The 22,011-nt window shown below is 39.0% G+C and overlaps 1 protein-coding gene across 2 annotated transcripts; it reads left to right on the top strand.

The window, feature by feature from the left end:
- The first annotated feature begins 1,490 nt into the window (after nucleotides 1-1,490).
- Nucleotides 1,491-21,554, top strand: FGF5 (fibroblast growth factor 5). Of its 2 annotated transcripts, XM_002912480.4 has the most exons (3): nucleotides 1,491-2,079; nucleotides 9,694-9,797; nucleotides 20,879-21,554. In XM_002912480.4, the coding sequence occupies exons 1-3, from the start codon at nucleotides 1,722-1,724 to the stop codon at nucleotides 21,224-21,226; spliced, it is 810 nt and encodes a 269-aa protein (XP_002912526.1). In that variant the 5' UTR covers nucleotides 1,491-1,721; the 3' UTR covers nucleotides 21,227-21,554. The 2 variants fall into 2 exon arrangements, with proteins under 2 accessions (XP_002912526.1, XP_034527927.1); XM_034672036.1 differs by lacking the exon at nucleotides 9,694-9,797 and having other exon boundaries at nucleotides 20,879-20,970.
- Nucleotides 21,555-22,011: the final 457 nt, after the last annotated feature.

Raw genomic sequence — 22,011 nt, 5'->3', positions numbered from 1 at the left:
CCAGAAGTACTTGGGGCTAGAGCAGTGTAAAGAGAAGGGGTGTTCAGTCCAGGATAGCATCTTACATAGTGTATCAAGGGCATGTGTCCAAGCTATGCACATCCATGTGTGATATGACCTCTCTCCCCCACAGGGGCTTCACTGAACCGTACAGGTGACTTTCTGTTTTATAGCTGCCTTGATGTTAAGTATTGTAGTCATGGAATATTTCCAGTCCTGAAAAGTCGACAGGCATTTTATAAGCTTTTCATTATTGAGATAGGAACTCTTAAGTGGGTATTCAGTAATGGATAAAGCCGTAACTTAACATCAACCTTGGCTTCTCTGAATTGACCTCTGAATTTTAATTCTCTGAATTAAAGCCTTTTCATTAAAATGACCAATGAATAATGTATCAGCGTGTAGTTTAAAGCTCCAAATAAGTTTTCAGACAGAAATATTCCAAGAATGCAAGTCAGGTATATTTCTCAGATAAATGGCAGTAGGGGCATTGCATACACGGAAATTCTCGGTTCTCAGGTTTCCTGAAACCCAGCGCGCGCATCATTAATCATTCACTGGGGTCGGTCCTTCAGTCAACTGCAGCTCTGAGTAAGCCGAAGCGAGCCCTTAGCTAATCCTTCCTGCCAAGGGGATCCTGGGGTGAGAGAGGACAACTGGACAGTCAGCCACATGTGCTGGTGCCGAGACCTGCCCCTCCTGCCCGGCTCCGAGCGCGGTGTGCGTGTGCGCTCACCCTCCCCGACACAGACCGAAAGCTTCCCACAAGGAAAAACAAATGCGGTATAATGTTTAGCGCAACCCAGAGTTTCCAATAGGAAAGTGGCTCGAATCGTGGCCTAATGGCTCAAGGTGGCTCTCTAAATGCCGAATAAACCATTCCTTAGCTGTTTAATAAACCAGAGACAACAACAAACAACAGTAACAGCAACAGCCTTCTCCTCCCGCGGCTCCACACCAAAGGCTTCCCAAGTTGGACTGCGAGTCCTGGTTTGGTTCCCTGCTGCAAACACTTTGAAGCGCTGGGAATCTCCCAGCCCGACTTCGTCCCCGAGGGATTCCTGGGGCTGGGGTTGTGCTTGCGGGGTCTGCTGCGCGGCGGGAAGGGAACCTGGAAATTCGGTCCTGGTTGGGCAAGAGTGCGTTGCTGGGACGCAGGCGTGCAGCGGAGGTGGCCGAGGACGCGAACTCACTTCCACATTTAGACCCCCCACCTCGGTTACTGCCCCTGGAGGACTCAAACGCTCGCGCGGAGCTGAATTCCGCGCAGCGTTGGCTCTAGCGGGAGGGTGGCTGTGTGGCGCGTGAGAACGGCTGGGGTGCGTGGCCCTGGTCTGCGCGTGCCCAGCGTCGGGGTGCAGGTCCTCTCCTCCCAGCTTCTCCTCCCACTCACTCTCTCCCATCTCCTCCCTCCTCCACACCCCCCGCCCCCGGGACCGCGAGGCTCCCTGCCCGCACCGGCCAGAGAGTACACAAAGCGGCGGGTGAGGGGAAGCTTCGCAGGCGTGCACCAAGCAGTGAGATCACTGGCGTTATAAATATCCCAGTACCAGCGCCGAGATCCGTTCGAGTGGCCTCTCTCTCTCCCTCCCTCTCTTCCCCGAGGCTATGTCCACCCGGTGCGGCGAGGGGGGCAGCGCCAGAGGCACGCAGCCGCGCGGGGGCTACGGAGCCCAGAACCAGCCCTACAAGATGCACTTAGAAACCCCGCGGCTGGAAGAATGAGCTTGTCCTTCCTCCTCCTCCTCTTCCTCAGCCACCTAATCCTCAGCGCCTGGGCTCACGGGGAGAAGCACCTCGCCCCCAAAGGGCAACCCGGACCCGCTGCCACCGGTCGGAACCCGGGAGGCGCCAGCAGCAGCGGGAGCAGCAGTGGCACGACGTCTTCCTCTTCCTCCGACTCCTCCTCCCCCGGGGCTTCTCTGGGCAACCAAGGGAGCGGCTTGGAGCAGAGCAGTTTCCAGTGGAGCCCCTCGGGGCGCCGGACCGGCAGCCTCTACTGCAGAGTGGGCATCGGTTTCCATCTGCAGATCTACCCGGATGGCAAAGTCAATGGCTCCCATGAAGCCAATGTGTTAAGTAAGTTGCTTGCTCTCCTGGCGAAGCGCGTCCTAAGCAGGCGGTGGGGGATTCGGGAAGGACAGCGGTTATTCCCAGCCCCCCGGGAGCACCTTTTGGAACCCTAGCCGCTGAGACCCAGTTGGCCCTCGAGACGGCCGGGCGGGTTGGTCGAAGATGCGTCTATACCGCACGCAGACGCGCACCCCTCTCGTGGGTATGAGGAATGGCGATTTCTGAGGTGTAGGCTACCAGAGGCTGGTGCACAAGACAGGTAGACATTGTTTCCAGTTTGCCGGCGTCCCAAAGAGGAGCCTGCAGCCTGTGCCTGGAGAAGAAACAAAAATCTTCTTTCTGCTCGTTTGGTTTCTGTTTACCTTCTGCTTCTGTTTACTAGGCTAGCATTTTTCAAGAGGCATCAAAGTGCATCCCTTTTCCTAGCCCATACCTGAACAGTTATTTTTTTAGAAGAATCAAATCTCACATGCCGCCCCTCCAACTGACACCATAAACCCCAGAGTAATATGTATTATAGTATATGTATCCGTGTTTGTCTATTGTATATACATATTTGCATATTATATACATACAGACTATACCTAGATTCTAGGGGAGACCAGACATGCCCTGCTTGGAAGAAGACAGTGATCTGGAAAACTGGACACGTTTAGAGAAAGATACGTGATGGACATTTGAATGATTATTTCAGAGTTGGGTTTAGCAACGTTTAGTATGTAGAGACCACGACAGCACCTTGTTAGGAAGTGACCAGCCTCTGGTCCCCAAGGACGATTAAGGAAAAGTTATTTATTTTGGAAGAAAGTCAGAGGACGTTCAATTCCTTACAGGTGCATGTTGTGTATTTTTTTTAAAGCAAAGTTTTACATTTTCTTTCTGAGTTTTCTCTTTAGCTCTTTCTCTTCTCTCCCTCTTTCAATCACCTCTTTCCTTCCACCCCATCTGCGTTTGCAGACCATCACTGCCGCTCCTCTGATTCCTCTCACTGCCTCTAGGTAGAGGAGGGGAGAGATGACTTGGGGGCGTGTGCGGGACTAGGGCGATCTCTTTGAGGCTTTTCCTCGGTAGGGCCAGATCTCTCATCCAGCAGGGGTTAATCCAACAGATAGACCCACAGCCGGGGCCTGTAAGATATTCAGGAAGAGCGGGAACGTGGCCAGGAGATTGCGCTGCGTACGGTCACCTGGCTGTCGAGTGTCAGCCTGGTAGCTCCCAGGTGTACTGTACTTGCCTCGTTTCAAACCAACAACCCCACGGGCCATTGAGCTTCTGATTTACCCAAGCTCCGGAGGAGCGGGGGCGCCACAGCGGGGCTGGCAATCTGGCAGCCGCCTCCCAAACAGTGTTGGCGGTGTGTGTGGGGTGGCCGGCTGGCGAGCTTCCCTCCGGGGGTTCAGGAGGCTGGGTGTGGAAGACCTGGCGGTTCGCGCCAGAAGAGCAGCGGGTCCACGCCCGCCCCTGCCCCAGACTTGTTTTGCGAGCTGTGCTGCTCCAGCTGGCCGTGTTACACGTGTTGAGGTGGCCTGGAGCCCTGAACCGGACAGAGGGCTTTTCGAGTGTGCCCTTGCGAGCCCCGGGGCCTCCCACGCGCTCCGTGGAGGAGCCTGTGTCTATGTTTTAAGGTTCATTTCACCCTTACCAAACAACTCACCGTCTTTGGTGATAAAAGGCAAGGTCCTTAGGGTGAAGGGGATTTCTCCGAGATTTCAGGGACAGCGAGAATCACATTTACTTCAGTATTTCCATTTGCCTTTCTCCTTTCCCCCACCCAACTCTGCTCCCACCAGATACCAGACAGAGCTCAATTCCCACTTCTAGCGATCTTTCCACCTTTCTTTTACAGGAAAACGTTTTCTGTTCTGTTCTTGTAGTTTATCCAGGAAAATAGCAGCAACACGAGATAACTTCTGTGTTCCCAAGGGAGGACCCAAAGTTAGCGTGCAACAGGCTGCTGGTTGGATCTCAGTGGGGATAAAAGAACGTATCTAGGGTGGGTTTGGGTGTACTAGGGATCTCTGAAAACCAGACTCATTCCATATATATTCACCTTCTTCTCTTGGAAAAGACAAAGATTTTTGCAGCTTAGGCCTTGTCAGAGCGGAAGTTATAGAAAAACATAGGAAGGAAAAATGAGACCAGATCAACAAAGAATACACTCGCCTAAAGGAGGCATTGACCAATATCCGCTATTTCCAAGGTACACTTTATTTCAAGTCCACTTTGAAAGATACCTTAAAAAGAGCAGGGATGTTTACTAAAGAGTGCCTAAATAAAACTTCCTTAATTTAACACTTAGCCCAATTCATTCCAGTTTAGAATAGCCTTTCAGAGGTTAGTCTGTATCTGTCATATGGCTTGCCATCATTCAGTCACTCGCTCATTCATTCATTCATACATTTATGCACCCATAATAGGCTATCTACACCATTAAGCTTGATATTTTGATTACTTTTGGGAGTTGGGGGATTTTTTAGTTTGTTTTTGCCTTCCATAGATTTTTTTTCTCACCGAGAAAACTGTAACTTAAATGTTTCAATCATAGTGATTTTCTGCTTTGTGATGTCTGGAGTGTCCAATACTACTAACTATGATTTTGCTACCACTGCTGGATGTAGAATTTATGAAACATGTCATGTTTAGTGGGAAAGTGTGTAATTTGGAAATTTAAAATAAGCCTCTGCCCTGAAGAGCTGTGAAAGAGAAACAGAAGCCAGCCAATTGTTGGGTGGTCATGTACCTCTTTGAAAGCAGCACTTGAAGGTTTCCTGACACGTACATAAACTAAGGCATTGGTCATGGACTGTTGGTTACAGTACATAAGGAAACATTTGATGTTTAAGTTTCATAACAGACACTGAGAGCTGGGACCAAAGAGGACCGTAGAGGATACACCACAGTTTGACCTTATCATCTCATTTTACTGTCTTGAGTTAGCAATGATAGAAAACTTACATTTCTTTGGTTGCTGCATGCTACTTCAGAAAAGAGTAAAAACTTTGCCATCAAATTGCCCTCTAATAGGTTCTTTTAAACTCAGATGCATATATACATATATATATATAAAATATATATATGTATATTTCACAACTATCATTTGATATTAACATTTCTGCCAACTGTGAATATTTTCTGGTTTCACCATCAGAAGTACACTCTGGCCATAGATTTTGAAACACAATTTATTTAGTTAAGGCATACCCCTAAATATATTCTTAGCTTCTCTTATACAGTAGTTATCTCAAGTTTTGGAGACAGAAAAAATAAGCTCATTGCAGATACACTCTTGTTATTGAAGAGATACTAGGGAAGGATGAAGAAGGATGGACAAGACAAGACAGATGATAAAATCCAACTATTGAATAGAAACAAAGGTTTTGCTTTAATTTATACGCTTTCAAGTTTAGTTTCAGTGCTTCTGTTGACTTACATTGGGCCATTGAAGAATAGGCAGTCAAGTAATTATCAATTCAAGGAGCAGAAGTTGAAGGCTATGGCTGCACAAAGCCAAAGTGTTCACATAAAATATGAATGTTCCAATCATATATTCTGACTAAACCAAACCCACTATTTTACTAATTTTTAAAACTCTAAATTCATTATCAATTTTGGAGTCATGTAGAGTCAGCCTTTTTTTTTATTTTTTATTTTTTTATGGTAGTTCTATTTTTAATTTTTTTTAATTTAATTTTATTATATTGTGTTAATCACCATACAGTACATCCCCAGATTCCGATGTAAAGTTTGATGCTTCATTAGTTGCGTATAACACCCAGTGCACCATGCAATACGTGCCCTCCCTACTACCCATCACTAGAGTCAGCCTTTTAAATAGTCCTCCAAGCCTAGCTAAATCAGAATTTGTATCTACTGAATAGGAAAACTCAAATGGAAGATTTGTTACTAATTTCATCCCTGAAAACTGCTAAACTGGGTATTTCGAGACTCCAATTTGATAATGATGCAGCGTATCTGTTGCTGTGTGAACGCAAGTAGAGAAACTTGAGTTTTAAATTATTTTTCTTTGAGGATTTTCAGATGAGCTGTTGAAAGCTTCTGAATACATGGGATATCTGTCTATTAAGTCATTCACTAAGAAAAGAGAAAAGGGAAAAGTCTACATGATTTTATCAGCCGTCATTAATAGAGTCCTGCTGTATTAAAAAATCTGGAGAGGACTAAGGTAAAAAAATCTAGACATATATTTTCTTACTGAAATAAACTTACTTTGTAATGCATGCCTATGCTTGTAAGTAGGTGGATTAAACAACGTGTGTATAAATTCTTGCCTCCTTCAATTTAGATGTCAACCCCGAAATTCCACCAAGAGAAAATAGTTTTTTCTGTTAAGCACTGCTTTTTTCTTTTGATCCTCTTACATGTTAACACCCTAGGAAAGATAACACATTGTCACCAGCACACTAACAGGAAATAATTACCCTGCCTGACTCCCCAAGCAGAAGGCCAAAATTGCAGGAGAGTGAAACGTGTGTCCATACATGTGTGCACACGGGGTGTCCTGAAAAAGGAAAGAGAGGTTGTGAGAAGGTCAAAGTAAACAATCCAGTTTAGCAGACATTCATTGACTATCTGATATGTGAAATACACTTGGCCTTCCACAATTTTGCTTAGGGATACCATCTTGGCATCCATTACGCGAATTGTAAATTCTCATAAAATTTATTATTACTGACTCAAATAAGAGTCAGGAAATCACTGAAATTGAGAAAAATTTAGTTTTAGAGAAATGTTTTCTGGGATTTATGTATGTGTGATTTAATGCAAGTGGGTTTAAAATATTCTATAGAATTCTTTAGTGCGTTGCTGAGATTTGGCATAGTAAAATCAATAATTGTGAAATCTCTTGGAATCTGCTCCAACATTCTAGTAAAAAGGACGTTGTGAAATTACTGTTGAAATTACACTGGAAATTATGATCTTAATACTGTTCTCAATATTACAACATAATTACATTATGATTTAGAAGATCATACCAAAGTTGCCTATGTGAAAAAGTAATTATTTCATCTGATCTCATCTTTATCTTTCCTGCAGTCTTCATAATTTTAAAAAGAATAAAATATGTGCAAGTACATTTTTAAGCTTTCAACTAAATATAATTTTTTAAAAAATTATAAAATCCATTCATTCCCAGGCAATATATCATTTTTACACTGAAACTTGCAAGAAAAGAAACCAAGCAGTATATAATAAAATAATAACCCTTAACATATGTTATTTCATCTTCCCCATCTAATTTGTTATGATGCAAATTTTACATAGCATTATACACAGAATGCACACACAGTGTGTTAGGAAACAAGTGACTCAAAATGGGTTTTTCTAAAAATAGAATACGAAGCTATAGTTTGCAAAGGCAAAACAGTGCTCCCATTAAACAAGTATTTATAGAGACTTTGTCTTGACCTCTCAAATGTTAACCTGTAAACAGAGATATTTAATAAGAATTTTATCTTTTATGCTACCATGTATTTTTTTTCACTAACACACAGGTTTGCATTTACAAAACCAAGTAATTTTCCAAAGAATGGAATAAAAACACTAACATTGTAGAAGCATGAGTAAATTGGGAGAAAACATACAACGAACTGTCTTTTTCTACCAACCCATATTGTCCCTTTTGTTTCTCTCATTCCACACAGAGACAATTTCTCATGTTTCTATGTCTAGTTTTTAACACATTTATGCAACATTCACAATCACTTCCCCCATCTTCCTAATATCTAAAATCATTAAAGCTGTTTTTAATATCATTCTGTAATTGTGGTGGAAATATAACTTTTTATCATGTTCTATTAGCGCTTTATTAACAACGTTATCACAGCATATTCTGTCGTGTATTGTCTCTAACTTTGCAAAGCATTCTGTGTGCTTTGTCATGATTTGACAAAATGGTAATGCACCTAAACCCTTAAGTGTGCATCACAGTCAAATAATTCGTACAGCAAAATCTATTGAAAAGAGCATTTTGAAAACATTTTGAAGAAAATAATTTATGAGACAAGAGTTTCTTTAGGAGTTTCTTCCTAAAAGCAAAAGTAGTTCCTTTCAAATAGTTTTTTGGGTTTTTTTTTGTTTTGTTTTCAAGAAACATCCACTAATAAAGGGGTAGCAGCAGTTTCCTGGAGATGGGTTTTATTTACTTTGGACTAAATATGCTTATAACAAATATAACAAAGACAGCAGTTCTTCGGCTACCCCTTCCCCCCCACCATGAACGTTCTGATCAAGTGTTTTTAAGAAATCAAGTTGAATAAATAAGCAGCAGTATTTGCTACAGTTTTATGTATTAGCTCACAATGTGCAAAAAAGTGCTTGATATATTCATATATATGTATTTATTTATTTTATATATATGTGTATCCATAGTATTGCCTTTTTGGGAAATTGAATAATTTTATATGTACTTCAAATACTGCAGGGGGAGGTTACTATTTTAAACATTTCTGGTGAATTTCTCTATTCAGCAGAATTCTGTTGAGATATCCTAATTAGTATGTATAGTCAGAATAATATAGATTGAAAGGTTGAGATTTTCTTCCCTTCCCCATCCTTTCTTCTTCTCTTCCTTTCTTCCTAGGATAGGTCTTTTTCTAGCACTAGGAAACTATATTATTTTGTCCTCCCCCAACTATTTTTTGGCAATTTGATGTAGGCAATTAACTAAAAGCACTACACTTTTCTCATATTCATATAACATTATATATGAGTTTATGATAAACAGGCAAGCATCCCAATTATATATAGACTATGAATTTCATCTTCTTAAAATACTCTATGAACTGTGGTATGTGATTCTCTTGACATAGTTGATGTGGACTTTCAAATTATTACAGGAGACAGAGGCACATTGATTTGATAATGCAAACTATGAAATACTAAATATAAATAGTAATGTAATAAAATATCTCATTAAATTTTTTTTGCCAGAAAAGCCATTTAAAATGCAAGATGTCTCAAACCATAATGCATTGAACACTCATTGAGCCAATAATCCCAAATTATTTATAATGCTTTCAACATCTTTTTATGTGTAGTCTCTAAATGAACTACTCACTGAATGATTGAATATGATATATTGATTTGTACTTGTATAGTTAGTATAATTTGAGAAGAGGGATTTATTTCATGTAAATAAGTAGAATTTGTCTCTGGCTTTCAATGGTTTATACTAGGCTTGAGCCAGACTTTATGAGATTTAATATTAAAAACAGTGTATTATCTCTGATACAAAACAATGGATGAGAATTATTTTGAAAAAATTTAAAGAAATTCTTTTCAATTCCTTTACAACTTGAGAAGCTTCTATTGTTAAACATTGTTTACTAAAAGTGACTTATTTATAAGAAAAAAAAAGAATTACTAATGAACCTGAACTAAATTTTTGAATCTTAAAATTTGTTATTTTAAGTAAACGCTTGCGTGCTAGGCTTGTCTTTTTTAACATAATGAATGTCATGAAAAATGAGGATGTTAAATACTGGTTTTTTTAAAAAAATAACAGCTATAAAGAATGAAAAGCATCTATGTAGAAATTTAATTCTTCACAATGATATATAGAGGAGTCTGTGTTTTATTTTGGGATTTCTGTCATCCTAGGTATTTTGGAAATATTTGCTGTGTCTCAGGGGATTGTAGGAATACGAGGAGTTTTCAGCAACAAATTTTTAGCGATGTCAAAAAAAGGAAAACTCCATGCAAGTGTAAGTAGAACCACTTTATATTTGTTAAAGGTGTTATGGAGATTTTACATTTGTAGAATGGAATGAAGTGATTTTCCACATTGGTAGATGAACAATTTGCTCAGAGGACGTAATCATTTTTTAAAAAAAATTATATGTACATTTAACCAAGATGTTTTTGTAAGTAATCATTTATATATTTTATTTACTTGAAAAGATAATATAGAGTCCACAAAAAAATTTTAAGGATGAATGTATTAGAAAATAACACTCTCAAAGTGATTGCTATTATTCATCTCTTAAAATTGGTCTGAGGGAAAATACTATGGAAATGATAATACTATGTGACAGTTAAAATGTCCAATTTATGGTGCTTGTGTGAGCATATTTAGTAGATCAGGTTCTTATTCAACTTTACAAGCTATTCATGATGTCAAAAATTAGGTCTAAGTAATGTAACGTATTCTCACATCAGTAAGTATGGAGAGAAACCAATAATGAGAAGGTTTTGACCTTTCTCAGAGAAATTTAATTTATCCATTTGAGGACTCTCATTTTGTATTTTTGTTGCGTCAAAAACAATACTTCTTAAATTACAAAGACTAATTTTGCACTCAAAAATTTCTTCTAGTCACTTCTATGTTTTGTAATAAATTTACAAATTATAGATTTCTATGTTTTTTTCTGAAAATGTTCACTACTTGGGAAGCATTAAAACATTTTAAAGATAATAAAATATGTCTAGCTTGTATGCCCAGCACTTAAAAGTGATTTATGCTTTTTCTGCAGCATACTAAGATTTGTCACATTATATCATTTTTACAAAGAAATTATTATTTAATAATAGTACTTACTTTCTTTAATTTTTACTAAATGAATTGAAGAAATACCACTTTTCTGGTTTTTGAAGTATATAGGAACTTTTAATTAGGATGGTAATCAATTGAAACTTGCTATTTATGATTTTTTGCTTACAGATCTTGAAAAAATTCATTGAGAGTTTCACTTGTTTCAATGTGTAAGAATTTCAATTTTCCTTTTTCTAAAGGTGACTTGTTAATACCTCCTGGAGGGGGTAGCAGAATTCAAGCTATCTTTATACTTACTTGAGGATTAAATGAGATAATACATTTAAAAGTTTTAAAGCAGCATTAGGTACATTGTAAGTGCTCAATAAATACTATCTATTATTATACAGTAATCTAGATATAATAGATACTGAAATCTCAGTTGATTGAGATAAATGCCAAACTTTTGCTAAGCTCTTTAATCATCGATTACAAGAATTATGAAAAGATTTACCTACTTCACCTTCTGAGTGGTTATTGTAATCTAGCAGGCTATAATACAGTTTTCATAAAGTAATTGCTGTTTGATTATTTATTTTAAGGGGCAAAGTTTTGCATCACTGTGCACAAGTAGGACCTGCCATTTTATCAAAAAAATAATATTTGATTTTTAAAAATCCACATGCAGAATAGAAGACAATGATCAAACACATCTGAGCACAATAGCTTTTTCCCCAGTCTACTTTAAGTTTGTAAAAAATTGAAACACTTTCAGAATCTAAGCATCATAATAAAATGCAGTGCATGTAAAGAAACTTTCTCATATTGGTTTGTTTGGGGTGAGCACCTTAACTTTTAAATCGTTCTGATTTATGCTCTAGTACATGGAAAAAATAGACTAAACTTGGGCCAGCTTAAGGATAATTGCCACGCAACTCAAAGTATTACAAATGGATGCCAATTAGAAAGGTCACACCGAGAGGTGAGGCTATATGATTCTCCTGTCAAATGCAAGTAACAAATTTCCAGAAATTTGACCCAAATGTCTAAGGATGGCTGGCTGAAATCATGCAGATAATGTAAAAACAGCATCTGTTATTCTTTCTCATCTTGGCAGGCTAAAGTTATTTCATGGAATAATGACTTTTAAACAGTACAAAGCAAGTCTTGCTCTTGTCACTCACTGAAGCTCTTTGATATAAAAGTCATTCTAATGACTTTGAGCTGAATTGTAGATAAAAAATTAAGCCCTACGATTATGTGGATTCTTTTTAAACCAATTGTCCAAGCCCACTTTCTCTTCTCTGAGCTTTTATTAGCACTTTTTCTCTAGATGGAAACCTAATTAAATTATTAAGTGATTGATTTTTAAGGAAGTTGAATTTAGGAAAAGTATTAATCCTTGCAATTATCAGTTTTATGCCCAGATGGTTTCTTTCTTGTTTTTTTCTAGTTAAACACATTGAAAAATTGTTCTTGTAACTTTAGATATAATTATTTGATTTAGTTTTGATTTTCACAAAATTGCATTGTCACTAAAAAGGCTAAAAACCTTTATATCTTTAGGATTAAATGTGTAATTCATGAGCTCCATTTAATTAATAACTGGGCAGAGACATTTAAAGAGTGCTTTATAATCATTTTGCTATATATATAGTTATATTTATATATCGTGTACATTTTAAACTTACAAATGTTATATATACATTATATCTCAACAAAACTGGAAAAAATTTAATAGAGCACTTTCAGGGTTTTATCTATAAAGTAAATATGAACCAAAAATGTAAAGCATTCATATAATTCTGGGGAAAGTAATTCCCATACTGTGTTGAGAAATATTCATGGATAATTGTAGATTTTCAACTTAGTTGTACAGTAACAATTAGAATATTAAAAATTAGTTGCTAGGCACAGCCAATGTATTTGCATAGTTCTTTAAAAACTCTTTTACTCACATTATCGCATTACATGATTAGATGAGGAAAGAGTCTTAGAGATGTTAAATCATTTCCTAAGTTAACACAGTTAACAAGTAATTGAACCAGAACCATCCTTTTAAAATTCTTTTTCTGTAAGTGCTGTAATGCTTTGTAGGTAAAAGCTAGTTGGAAGAAGATGCTAGGTTTTGTTTGGAACCAATTACATTGTTTTCACCTACTGTTTTATAGGAATTAATAATTGCATAGTTTAATAATATTTTCATATTACATGTTAAAGAATAAATATTGTGGTGCATCTTACAAGAGTTTGTTTGTGCTGTGCACCCCCTTACCCAAGCTCTGTTTGGATTCTTTTTCCCCCATCTATTTCTGTGTCTCTAGCACTTGACTTTAAAGTCTAGAGAAGCAGAGGGCATGTGTTCACCACAGAACTTATCACAGAGTTTTACACAGGTTGGTCCTTCGATGTGATGATGTGTTGCATAGGGAGTGCCTCTCCAGATGAACTTTCAAAGCAGAAGAGAGCTCTGTTTTGTTCGCTGAAATTTTTCATTTAGAAAATGCTTCATTATCAGCAGACACAAAGATGGCAGGCAGAAATAAGAGCCCAGAATGGGTTACACTTAGGCGACATTTGTGCTGATGGTTTTCTTGCACTAAGTTTGTTAATTCTGTAAGAGAAATTTTGTTTGATCGTCAATGATCTCTGCAGGCACTTCTTCCTGCACTTATTCAACCTGCATACTCGTTGCAACCTACATGCAGCTCTCCTTAAAATCTTTACCAGTACACTCCAAATAAACAGTGCAGCCAGATTCCTACCACGCAGGTTTTTTCAGCATTCTTTACAAGGATGAAGGTGTACGCTCTTCTCCTTCTCAAGATACGCTGGGAGTCATTGAGAGTGGGAGTAGATGTCTGCCTCCCAAAGAGCCACGAGGGTTAGTCAGAGTCTTCGCTGTGACCTCTACTCTCAACTCATTCCAGGCTGAGGTACCTGTGGAAATGAGCTCACTTCCCTTTCTGTCTGTCTCTCTGCCTGCTTGTCTGTTCCTGTTCCTTCCTCACTCTGTTCCTGCTCATTCCTCAGGTTTGTTATCGCTATCGAAATCCCCATAGAGAACCATTCTGGTTTATCTGAGATGGGTCCAGATGTAGGAGTGAGAGACCTTGAGTGTGGTGGTTACCAACACAGTTAGATTGTATCATTCTAGTTAAATTAAACCTAGTCATTTTACCTTATCTTTCTCTTCCTTGGTTTTATCAGCTGTAAAAAGAGGAAAACTACAGTAACAATCTATTGTGATAGTTGAGCAGTTTAAATGAAATAATACATACAAAAGACTTAGAATAGCGCCTGGAAAGTATTCAGCATTTATTTTTTAAAGATTTTTTTTTTTAGTTTGTTTATTTGCAAGAGAGAGTACGTGCAAGCGCACAAGCAGTGGGGAGGGGTAGAGGGAGAAGCAGACTCCATGCTGAGCAGGGAGCCAGGTGTGGGACTCCACCCTGGGATCATGACCTGAGCTGAAGGCAGACACTTAACCGACTGAGCCACCCAGGCGCCCAGTATTCAGCATTGAACTTAAAAAAGATCTTCCTTAATTTGCTGTCAGGCAGCTGTGTGATGACCCTGCCTCCTCTCATAGAAGAAGACTTTCTGATTTGGGGGTCAGGCAGCTGTGACCCCTCAGATATTTAGACCAGCCCCAATCCTATTTATCATTGACCTTTTTCTCTTTAGGTCCAAATTTTTTGTGCCCCCAGGAACCCCTTATCTCCAGAGTTTTCCTTTTTTCCAAGAACCAAATTTGAAAGCAAAATTCTCAGGCTCAAGCTCTTAAGAGACAAGGATTTCTTGCAATCATAATCTCATAATTCTTTTAGAGCCCTGTTGCATCTTGTTTTTTCCCTAAAAAAAACGGAAATCCTGGAAAAGACGGTTATCATGTTTTTTTCAGGCTTTTTGTAAAGTACGCATGATAGCGCATTGCCTATTGGGGAAGAAACATTTTAGCTTATTTTAAAGGTCCAGAGAGAAGCATGTGGTAGAATTATTTTTGTTTCTCAGGGTTTTAGGGGATCATGTTTGGAAGGAAAGCTAATTGCAGAGTTTACGAAATAGGCATGGAATGTGTGCTTGATCAGCCCTAAGCAAGGACTAGAAAGTCTTCCTTTCCTGGTTTCGGAGGGTGCCAGCTGGCTTGCCCAGGATGGGAGTCTGGACTGGACTTCCTGTGCTGGGGGCAGTGTGAGGAGGAGCCAGCAGCCCCAAGAGCTCGGCATGTTTACTGAAAGGGGAAATGGAGGCTTGAGCAATAGTTCCATCATCATAAAAAAATAACCTATTAAGCACCCCACTCTCCCAGTCAAGACCATGAGCTCTATAAAGGCATTTGAATAGAAGAACTCCCCTTGCCCTCTAAGGGCTTTCAATTTACATAGTAAAACCAAATGTCCAGTAATTAAGGCTCAAAAAATGGGCTCAGGGCGCTGTCTTTGCAGTAAATGCCAGTTTTCTCTTAATTTCACACTATGTGAATCTACCTAGAGAGCCTCTTTTATTGAGGAAATCTGGGTGTGATGAGTTGACTTGTAGCTTCAGAGATCCATTTCAGCCAAAAGTGAGAGACTGTGTTCTATTTCTCCAATGGTTTGGGGAATGGCGTTGTTTTTCATCAGTATTTTAACATGGAGCAACTTCAAGACAGGTAGGATTAGATGGAAGTCTAGGAGATGCCCTCGGGTTTGTGTGGTGTGAAGGAGCTGGAATCTAGGAGTCAGAAGATTGGAGCTTGAAGTCACAGGTGCCTATCCTGGCACTTTGTAAACGTGGGGCTTTAGTGTGTTGTTTTCTTTACTTCTCTGACTGGAGAATTAGATAATAGCACCCTGCTCGTCACGGGATTATTGTGAGGATGAAATAAGAGATGTAAAGCCCCTGACACATAGGAGCCCTCGATAGCCCAGCTTTTTGAGTTATTAAGAGCATCAGAGAGAAAACTCTTACCTCACCTGCATCAGATCACACGGGATGCTGGTTAATGATGCAATTTCAGAGTCTCACCTTAGATTTACTAAAACACAACCTCTGGAGATAGGGCCTGGTGAATATGCATTTTGAACTGGCTCCCGGAGTAATTTTAAGTCAATTCGTAAAGTTTGGAGGGGGAGAAGCCCCGTGGTCAGTAACCTTCGTTACATTACCTCAGGTTGGTTTATTATCACATCCAACTTGTATATTCCCTTGGTCACTCAGGATGAAGAACTGAGATACAGAAACGACAGATGTTCAGTGCCAAGCAGGAAGTAGGCTATGCCCTGGAGATAGCACAGTATGGCTGCAGCTGACCTATAAGAAACCTTTGTAGTCAAGAGTAAAAGGCAACCCTTTGGGTGCATGCCGCCATGCACTGGGGTGCTCCGCATTGAAGCAATTGGAACAGGGTCTGCCTTTTAACCTTTCATCACCAGCAATGGTGGTGCCTTTGGTCAGGGAACATTCAGCACAACCACACAAAACAGGCTAAGGGCACCTGGCCAGGGCAGCCCCATATGTGGGAATAGGAATGGGACCCAAGGAGCACTAAAAGGAGGTAGGGGGACCAGAAGCAGGGATGCATGCAGTAAGGGAACTTTGCTTAAAGTACAATTTAGTTTATAATTGTTTTTATTACAGTCTGTAATAATATTTTAATTATTTAATAATATTACAGTGCACGATAACATTCTAATTATTTATATTTGGTTAATTATTTCTTCACAAGGTTTTTCAAAAGAGGGAGGCAAATTAAAGAAAACAAAGTGAGGGGTGCCTGGGTGGCTCAGTCGTTAAGCCTCTGCCTTCGGCTCAGGGCGTGATCCCAGAGTCCTGGGATCGAGCCCCACATCAGGCCTACGCTGGGAGCCTGCTTCTTCCTCTCCCACTCCTCCTGCCTGTGTTCCCTCTCTCGCTGGCTGTCTCTCTCTCTGTCAAATAAATAAATAAAATCTTAAAAAAAAAAAAAAGAAAAGAAAAACCTTAAAAAAAAGAAAACAAAGTGAAATAAAGAACTAAAATTGATTAAATATCCCACAAACTACAAGGATTATACTGCTATTGGTCCAAATTCACTCCTTCCTCCATCCCCCTTCCATATACTGCATATGTCCTGTTGTTGCATGAAGTGAGAATTGGTGTTTGTTTGCGTGGCCTCAACTTTTTCACTGCAAGATCCTTAAGCATCATACAACAGGATATTTGCGAAGGAACAAAACTACATTAAGAGGTTTTAGAAAGCTTTTAAAAAATAATGTTTCAGAAGGAATTTTCTGTTTGACTTCCTTGACCCTCAAATTTCAATTAAGCAGAATTAGTCTTTTCTAAAATATCCCAGTTAATCAAAGTTTTATGTTCTTTGAACTGAATTTGATCTTTTTCTAAACATCCATTGTGTGTTCTCTCTGTGGGAAAAGATGAGTAGAATCAAGGCACAGCGTCCTTCTAATCCAAAATTTCTTGTTTTCCTTAATTACACTCTTTCTCTTCCTCTGAAGAATTAGGCTATCCAAGGAAAAAATAGTTTCATTTGTTTAAGTTTCATTTGTTTTGTCCATTAGGACTATATTAAATTACATTAGAACTATATTAAATTGCATAAAAATTAGTTGAACATTTCATTTTAATTTTGCAATTATGATTTGTTGAATGTTAACTTGTTTTTACACTTGCAAGATCAAGGAGAAGTTAGGGAGAAAAACATACAATGTAACTCAACAAAGAGCATGGACAGGACCATGTCTGTATTGTTTCTCATTGTAAAAGTGGCAACTAGCACAGTGCCTGACATGTGATATGTAGTCAATAAGCATCTGTTGAATAGACTCGTAAAAAATGAATTTGAAGCAAAGATATGGGTTCTTTTAGGAACATTTTAGTGTTTGGTCTTATAATGCCCGATGGTGCTAGCATGATGCGGTGATGGGGGTCCTGGGTTCAGTAGCTTATTTGAAATTTCATTTACCTCTCTACTTTACACCTTAACCGTAGAAAAAGTCTTTATGGCAACTTCACTTTTTCTAGGAAAATAATGTAGTTCTCTTATTTAAAAAGTATGTGTTTTGCCAAAGGACTTCTTATAATTCAAAGGAGATTCTAAAAATTAAAAGTAGCCTGGAAAATTTATCATGTGAAACTGTGTAATGGTAAATGTATATGTCTTTAAATACCTGTGCTAAGACCTGTATTGCTTACTGACTGTCTGCTATAAAAACAGTTCAGGCGTGATATTAGGGACAGAAATTCATTGCTTAGGGTCACCATCTTGTCTGAACAGGACCAGGAATAGTGACAGGCGCAGTCATTCCCTAAGAAACTAGATCTCCTGATGAAAAATTCACTGAAACGTTTGTTTCAAATGGTTCTGTTCCACCATCACAGCTGGAAGAATTTTTCAGACAAAACATTAATTTAGAAGTCAATTAAGAAAGCCAAACAGTCTGACTGCCTTTGTTTCTATTCTAATGTGGGAGCTGTGTCTACGGCCATACCACCCTGCATGCGCCCGATGTTGTCTATTGTGGGAGCTGGAAAGGTTGCCGGGCTTCATGTGGTGTGTGGGGCCTCAGGTTCTGGGCACCCCAGCCTCAGGTGACAGTTAGGTGACCCTCGAAAAATCTAGAACCCCAACAGCCTTCTTTCCTCTTAAGAAAGAGCTTAAGAACATGAATCTGAAGGAGGAAAAGAGAAAGGTTTTAGATGGAATAATTTTAGCAGGTGGAGTGGTGGGCTTTCACCCATAGGAAGACTCTAGGATGGAATTGCTATAGGTTTATATTCACCATGGTGTGTGTGTGTGTGTGTGTGTGTGTGTGTGTGTGTGTGTGTGAGAGAGAGAGAGAGAGAGAGAGAGAGAGAAAGAAAGAGAGAGAGTAAAGAAAAGGTTAAATAATGTGGTACACTTAAAAAACCTGTCACAATTGAATAACACAATCACTGCTATCCTTTTTCAGGAAAATGGATTTTTGCCAAACAGGAGTAGAAGTCAGGTCAAGGTATAATGTATATATTTTTAAAATTGTTTTTCAAGTACATTTGAAGAAAAAAATATGAGGCAGGGTGAATATACCTGCTATTCTCTTTGATGAAGCCCCATCTACCTTTCTAAAATGCTTATCCTTTTATGTAGCAGAAAATATTACAGATGGCTATCGCTTTTATTTTAAAATAAAACTTTAGGATTATCTAATGAAATGGGAGAGCACTTAAGTCCTTTTAAAAGCCAACCAACTATAAAAAAAAATCTACGTTTGACTTGTAAGAAAGTCTTTTTAATAAAAAATAGGAACAGTAAATGTATACTCCTCTATACTGATGTCAGCACAGTGCCCTTGGCCTAGACATAGGCTGGTGGGGTATGACAGGATGAAGGAATGCCATAGATGGTGGTTCTTTAGAACACCTATTTCCAGCTGCTAGAGATCAAATCCTGGGAATCACCAGTAGACTTGCGGAAGTTCAAGATATATAACCTCATAGCCTTCAAATAAAGAGCTTTATTGATTGAACAGTGTTGTCAGCACTTTGCACAAGTCAAAAAATTTATGTGACCATCAACAGTAGATCTACGTAGAACATTGCCTAGCAGCGTTCCAACTTTCAGATGGCAGTGTTGTGCAGAGAACAGCTTGGCATTATTAGAAAAAGCAAGGAAATAAAAAACAACTCTTATTTCCAGTATAATACCTCTTGGTCTGATATGAAAAAGATATCTCATAAATATTTAGTGCTTTTCTCTATAGACATCAACATATTTAGTATTCGCAAAAATAGGAATTCTAGATAATGGTGCTCCCCGATATTGTGAAATGTGGTGGTCTGGTCTAGGATAGGAATTCTTATTCTTTGGGACTTTTGGCATCTTTTGCATTTGATGAAAGCTGTCCATCTTTCCCCTAGAAAAATATTTTGGTATTTACAATAGCCCTATGGATAAGGATTGTGGGCAAGGAGCCTAAAGCTAAGACCTCGATTGGCAGGATTGGTATTTGATCGCAGGTCTGACCTATGCTCGTGCTCTTCCCTCATACATTTTCCTTTAATTCCTTAACAAAATGTTCTGTTAAAAGTTAATTCTTTAACTGCAAATTTCAAAGTAATTTAAAAGTAGTAACAGAATTTAAATATATTGAGTTCCTGTTATTTTTATGAACATTGATATTATTTCACTAAGTACACAGTAAACAGAAAATCACCAGCAATACAAGCATGGCAAACTAAGCATCTTCAGGGCTCCTCCTGGCCAACTTTGCCAGCCGTATGTCTTCTTCCTTCTACCACACATCCTATATGGAAGTTACTCCCTACAGTAGTGTCATGCTGACCTGTGGACACACTTCCCCCTCTGAGAACCCTTTCTCATGTCACTTGCCTTACTAATATCTTGTTGTACGTGAAGACTAGCTCAAATGTCACCTTTTCTAGGAAGACTTTCCTGCCCTCTGCCCAGCCACCCCCATCCTCTTAGATTCCCTTCCTCTATGCTAACATTGTACCCCCTGCATAGCACTGTCCTAAGTCCCCGTATCAAGCTGCACTGCGATGGACATTTACTTGTCTCCTTTTTCCACTATTCTGGGAACATTTCAAGGGCAGACATTGTGTGTGTGTGTGTGTGTGTCGGTGTGTGTCGGTGTGTGTCTGTGTCTGCAGAGGGAGAGAGAGAGTCTGGATGAAGTATTGCTAGTGACTCCAAAAGTAATTTTTTCTTCTTGGCATCAAATATTCTCTCCTGTATCACTGTGTGAAGATATATTTTTTCCTAAAGAACTCTAACACATGCAATATTAATAGGGCCATATGCTACCCCTCTCTCAGCACCATGAATCACACTGATAACATTGAAAAAATGTATTCTTGTTTCAAAGGAATAATATGACTCCATTTCTCTGAACATGAATTCATGTTTTACCAGGCAATTGTTCCTTAGTAATTCAGTTCTATTTATTTTCTTGAAGGCTTAAGAGGGGAGAAAAATCTTAAAATATTAAAAGTTAACTTTTTTACTGCCAATCTCAAAGTAATTTAAAAACCAAAACAGAATTTCAATATATTAAGAGTTCTTGTTATCCTTTTTATATACATTGATATGACTTCGCTAAGTGCATAGTAAACCGAAATCAGCATTATAAAGATGAATAAAATAGGAAGATAGAAAGAAAATAGTAGTTTAAAGCAACCTTTTAAAAGAAGCAAAGGCGTCTTTACAAAAGAGAATGGGGGAGGAAGGCTTCTGTCAACGGAATTCTTGGTTTTTCTTTACAGTATAAGGACCTCATTTTATTGCATGCTGAAAATATTACTACTTAAATTTCTTCTTCTTTTCTCCCCCAGGCCAAATTTACAGATGATTGCAAGTTCAGGGAGCGATTTCAAGAAAACAGCTATAATACCTATGCCTCAGCAATACACAGAACTGAGCCAGCGGGCCGGGAGTGGTACGTGGCCCTCAATAAGAGAGGGAAGGCCAAGCGGGGCTGCAGCCCCCGGGTCAAACCCCAGCACGTCTCCACCCACTTTCTGCCAAGATTCAAGCAGCTAGAGCAGCCAGAACTTTCTTTCACAGTTACTGTTCCTGAGAAGAAAAAGCCACCCAGTCCAGTCAAGCCAAAGCTTCCCGTGTCCGCCCCTCGGAAGAGTCCCAACACCGTGAAATACAGACTAAAGTTTCGCTTTGGATAATCTTCATCTTGGCCTTGGGAGAAACCATGCCTTCCCCTCAGGAGCTTCCGGGGGTGTCTTTACACTCGGAGAAAGAACGTTTGGACCCAGCTCCACCTCCTCTACACTGTCTTGAAGTCAGGTCACGGGTTTCAGTGCGACTGAAACACGGCTGTTTTCTGATAGGAACTGAACTGGAATTCTTTGTCCAATATGGGGAGCACACGGCTTCAGTTCTGGAAGATGGAAAGCCTTTTGCTTTATGCTTAGTGCATACTTGGTATTTTCAGAAAGTTAAACAGCACGACTATGTATTTTTCTGAATTTTACAGATCAACCTGAAAGAACATACACGATACATTTTTATTTTTGGTTTCCAAAGAATATTTTGATGCAGATAAAATATTTTATTAACTTTTGTTTTTTGTTTTTAAAAAAGGTACCTCTGCATTGAGCGTATTTTCTTACTTTTATTATTTTAATTAATATGACATAACCATTTGAATGCAGTTTATGAATATAAATGTGTTTATAGCCCATTTGTAACATGTGGATTTTTTTCATTTTTCTTATTCGTTGCACTTTTAATTTTTATTATCTTTTTTTTACCATACCTCAGATAATGTAAGTTTAGTTCTTCATCTTAAAATGCTTAAATTCTCTTCAATGGCACCAAAGGCTCAGCATAGATGTGTGTGTGTGTGTGCGTGCGTGTGTGTAAATTCATGACAGTATGTGGAATCCTACCCCTTTGGTGGCTGGGCTGGAATGGGTTGGGACTAAGGAGAAAATATAGGGATTTTTTG

The sequence above is a fragment of the Ailuropoda melanoleuca genome, chromosome 11 (assembly GCF_002007445.2).
Source record: "Ailuropoda melanoleuca isolate Jingjing chromosome 11, ASM200744v2, whole genome shotgun sequence".
Taxonomy (NCBI): Eukaryota; Metazoa; Chordata; class Mammalia; order Carnivora; family Ursidae; genus Ailuropoda; species Ailuropoda melanoleuca.
This window is presented reverse-complemented; position numbering and strand designations above follow the sequence as displayed.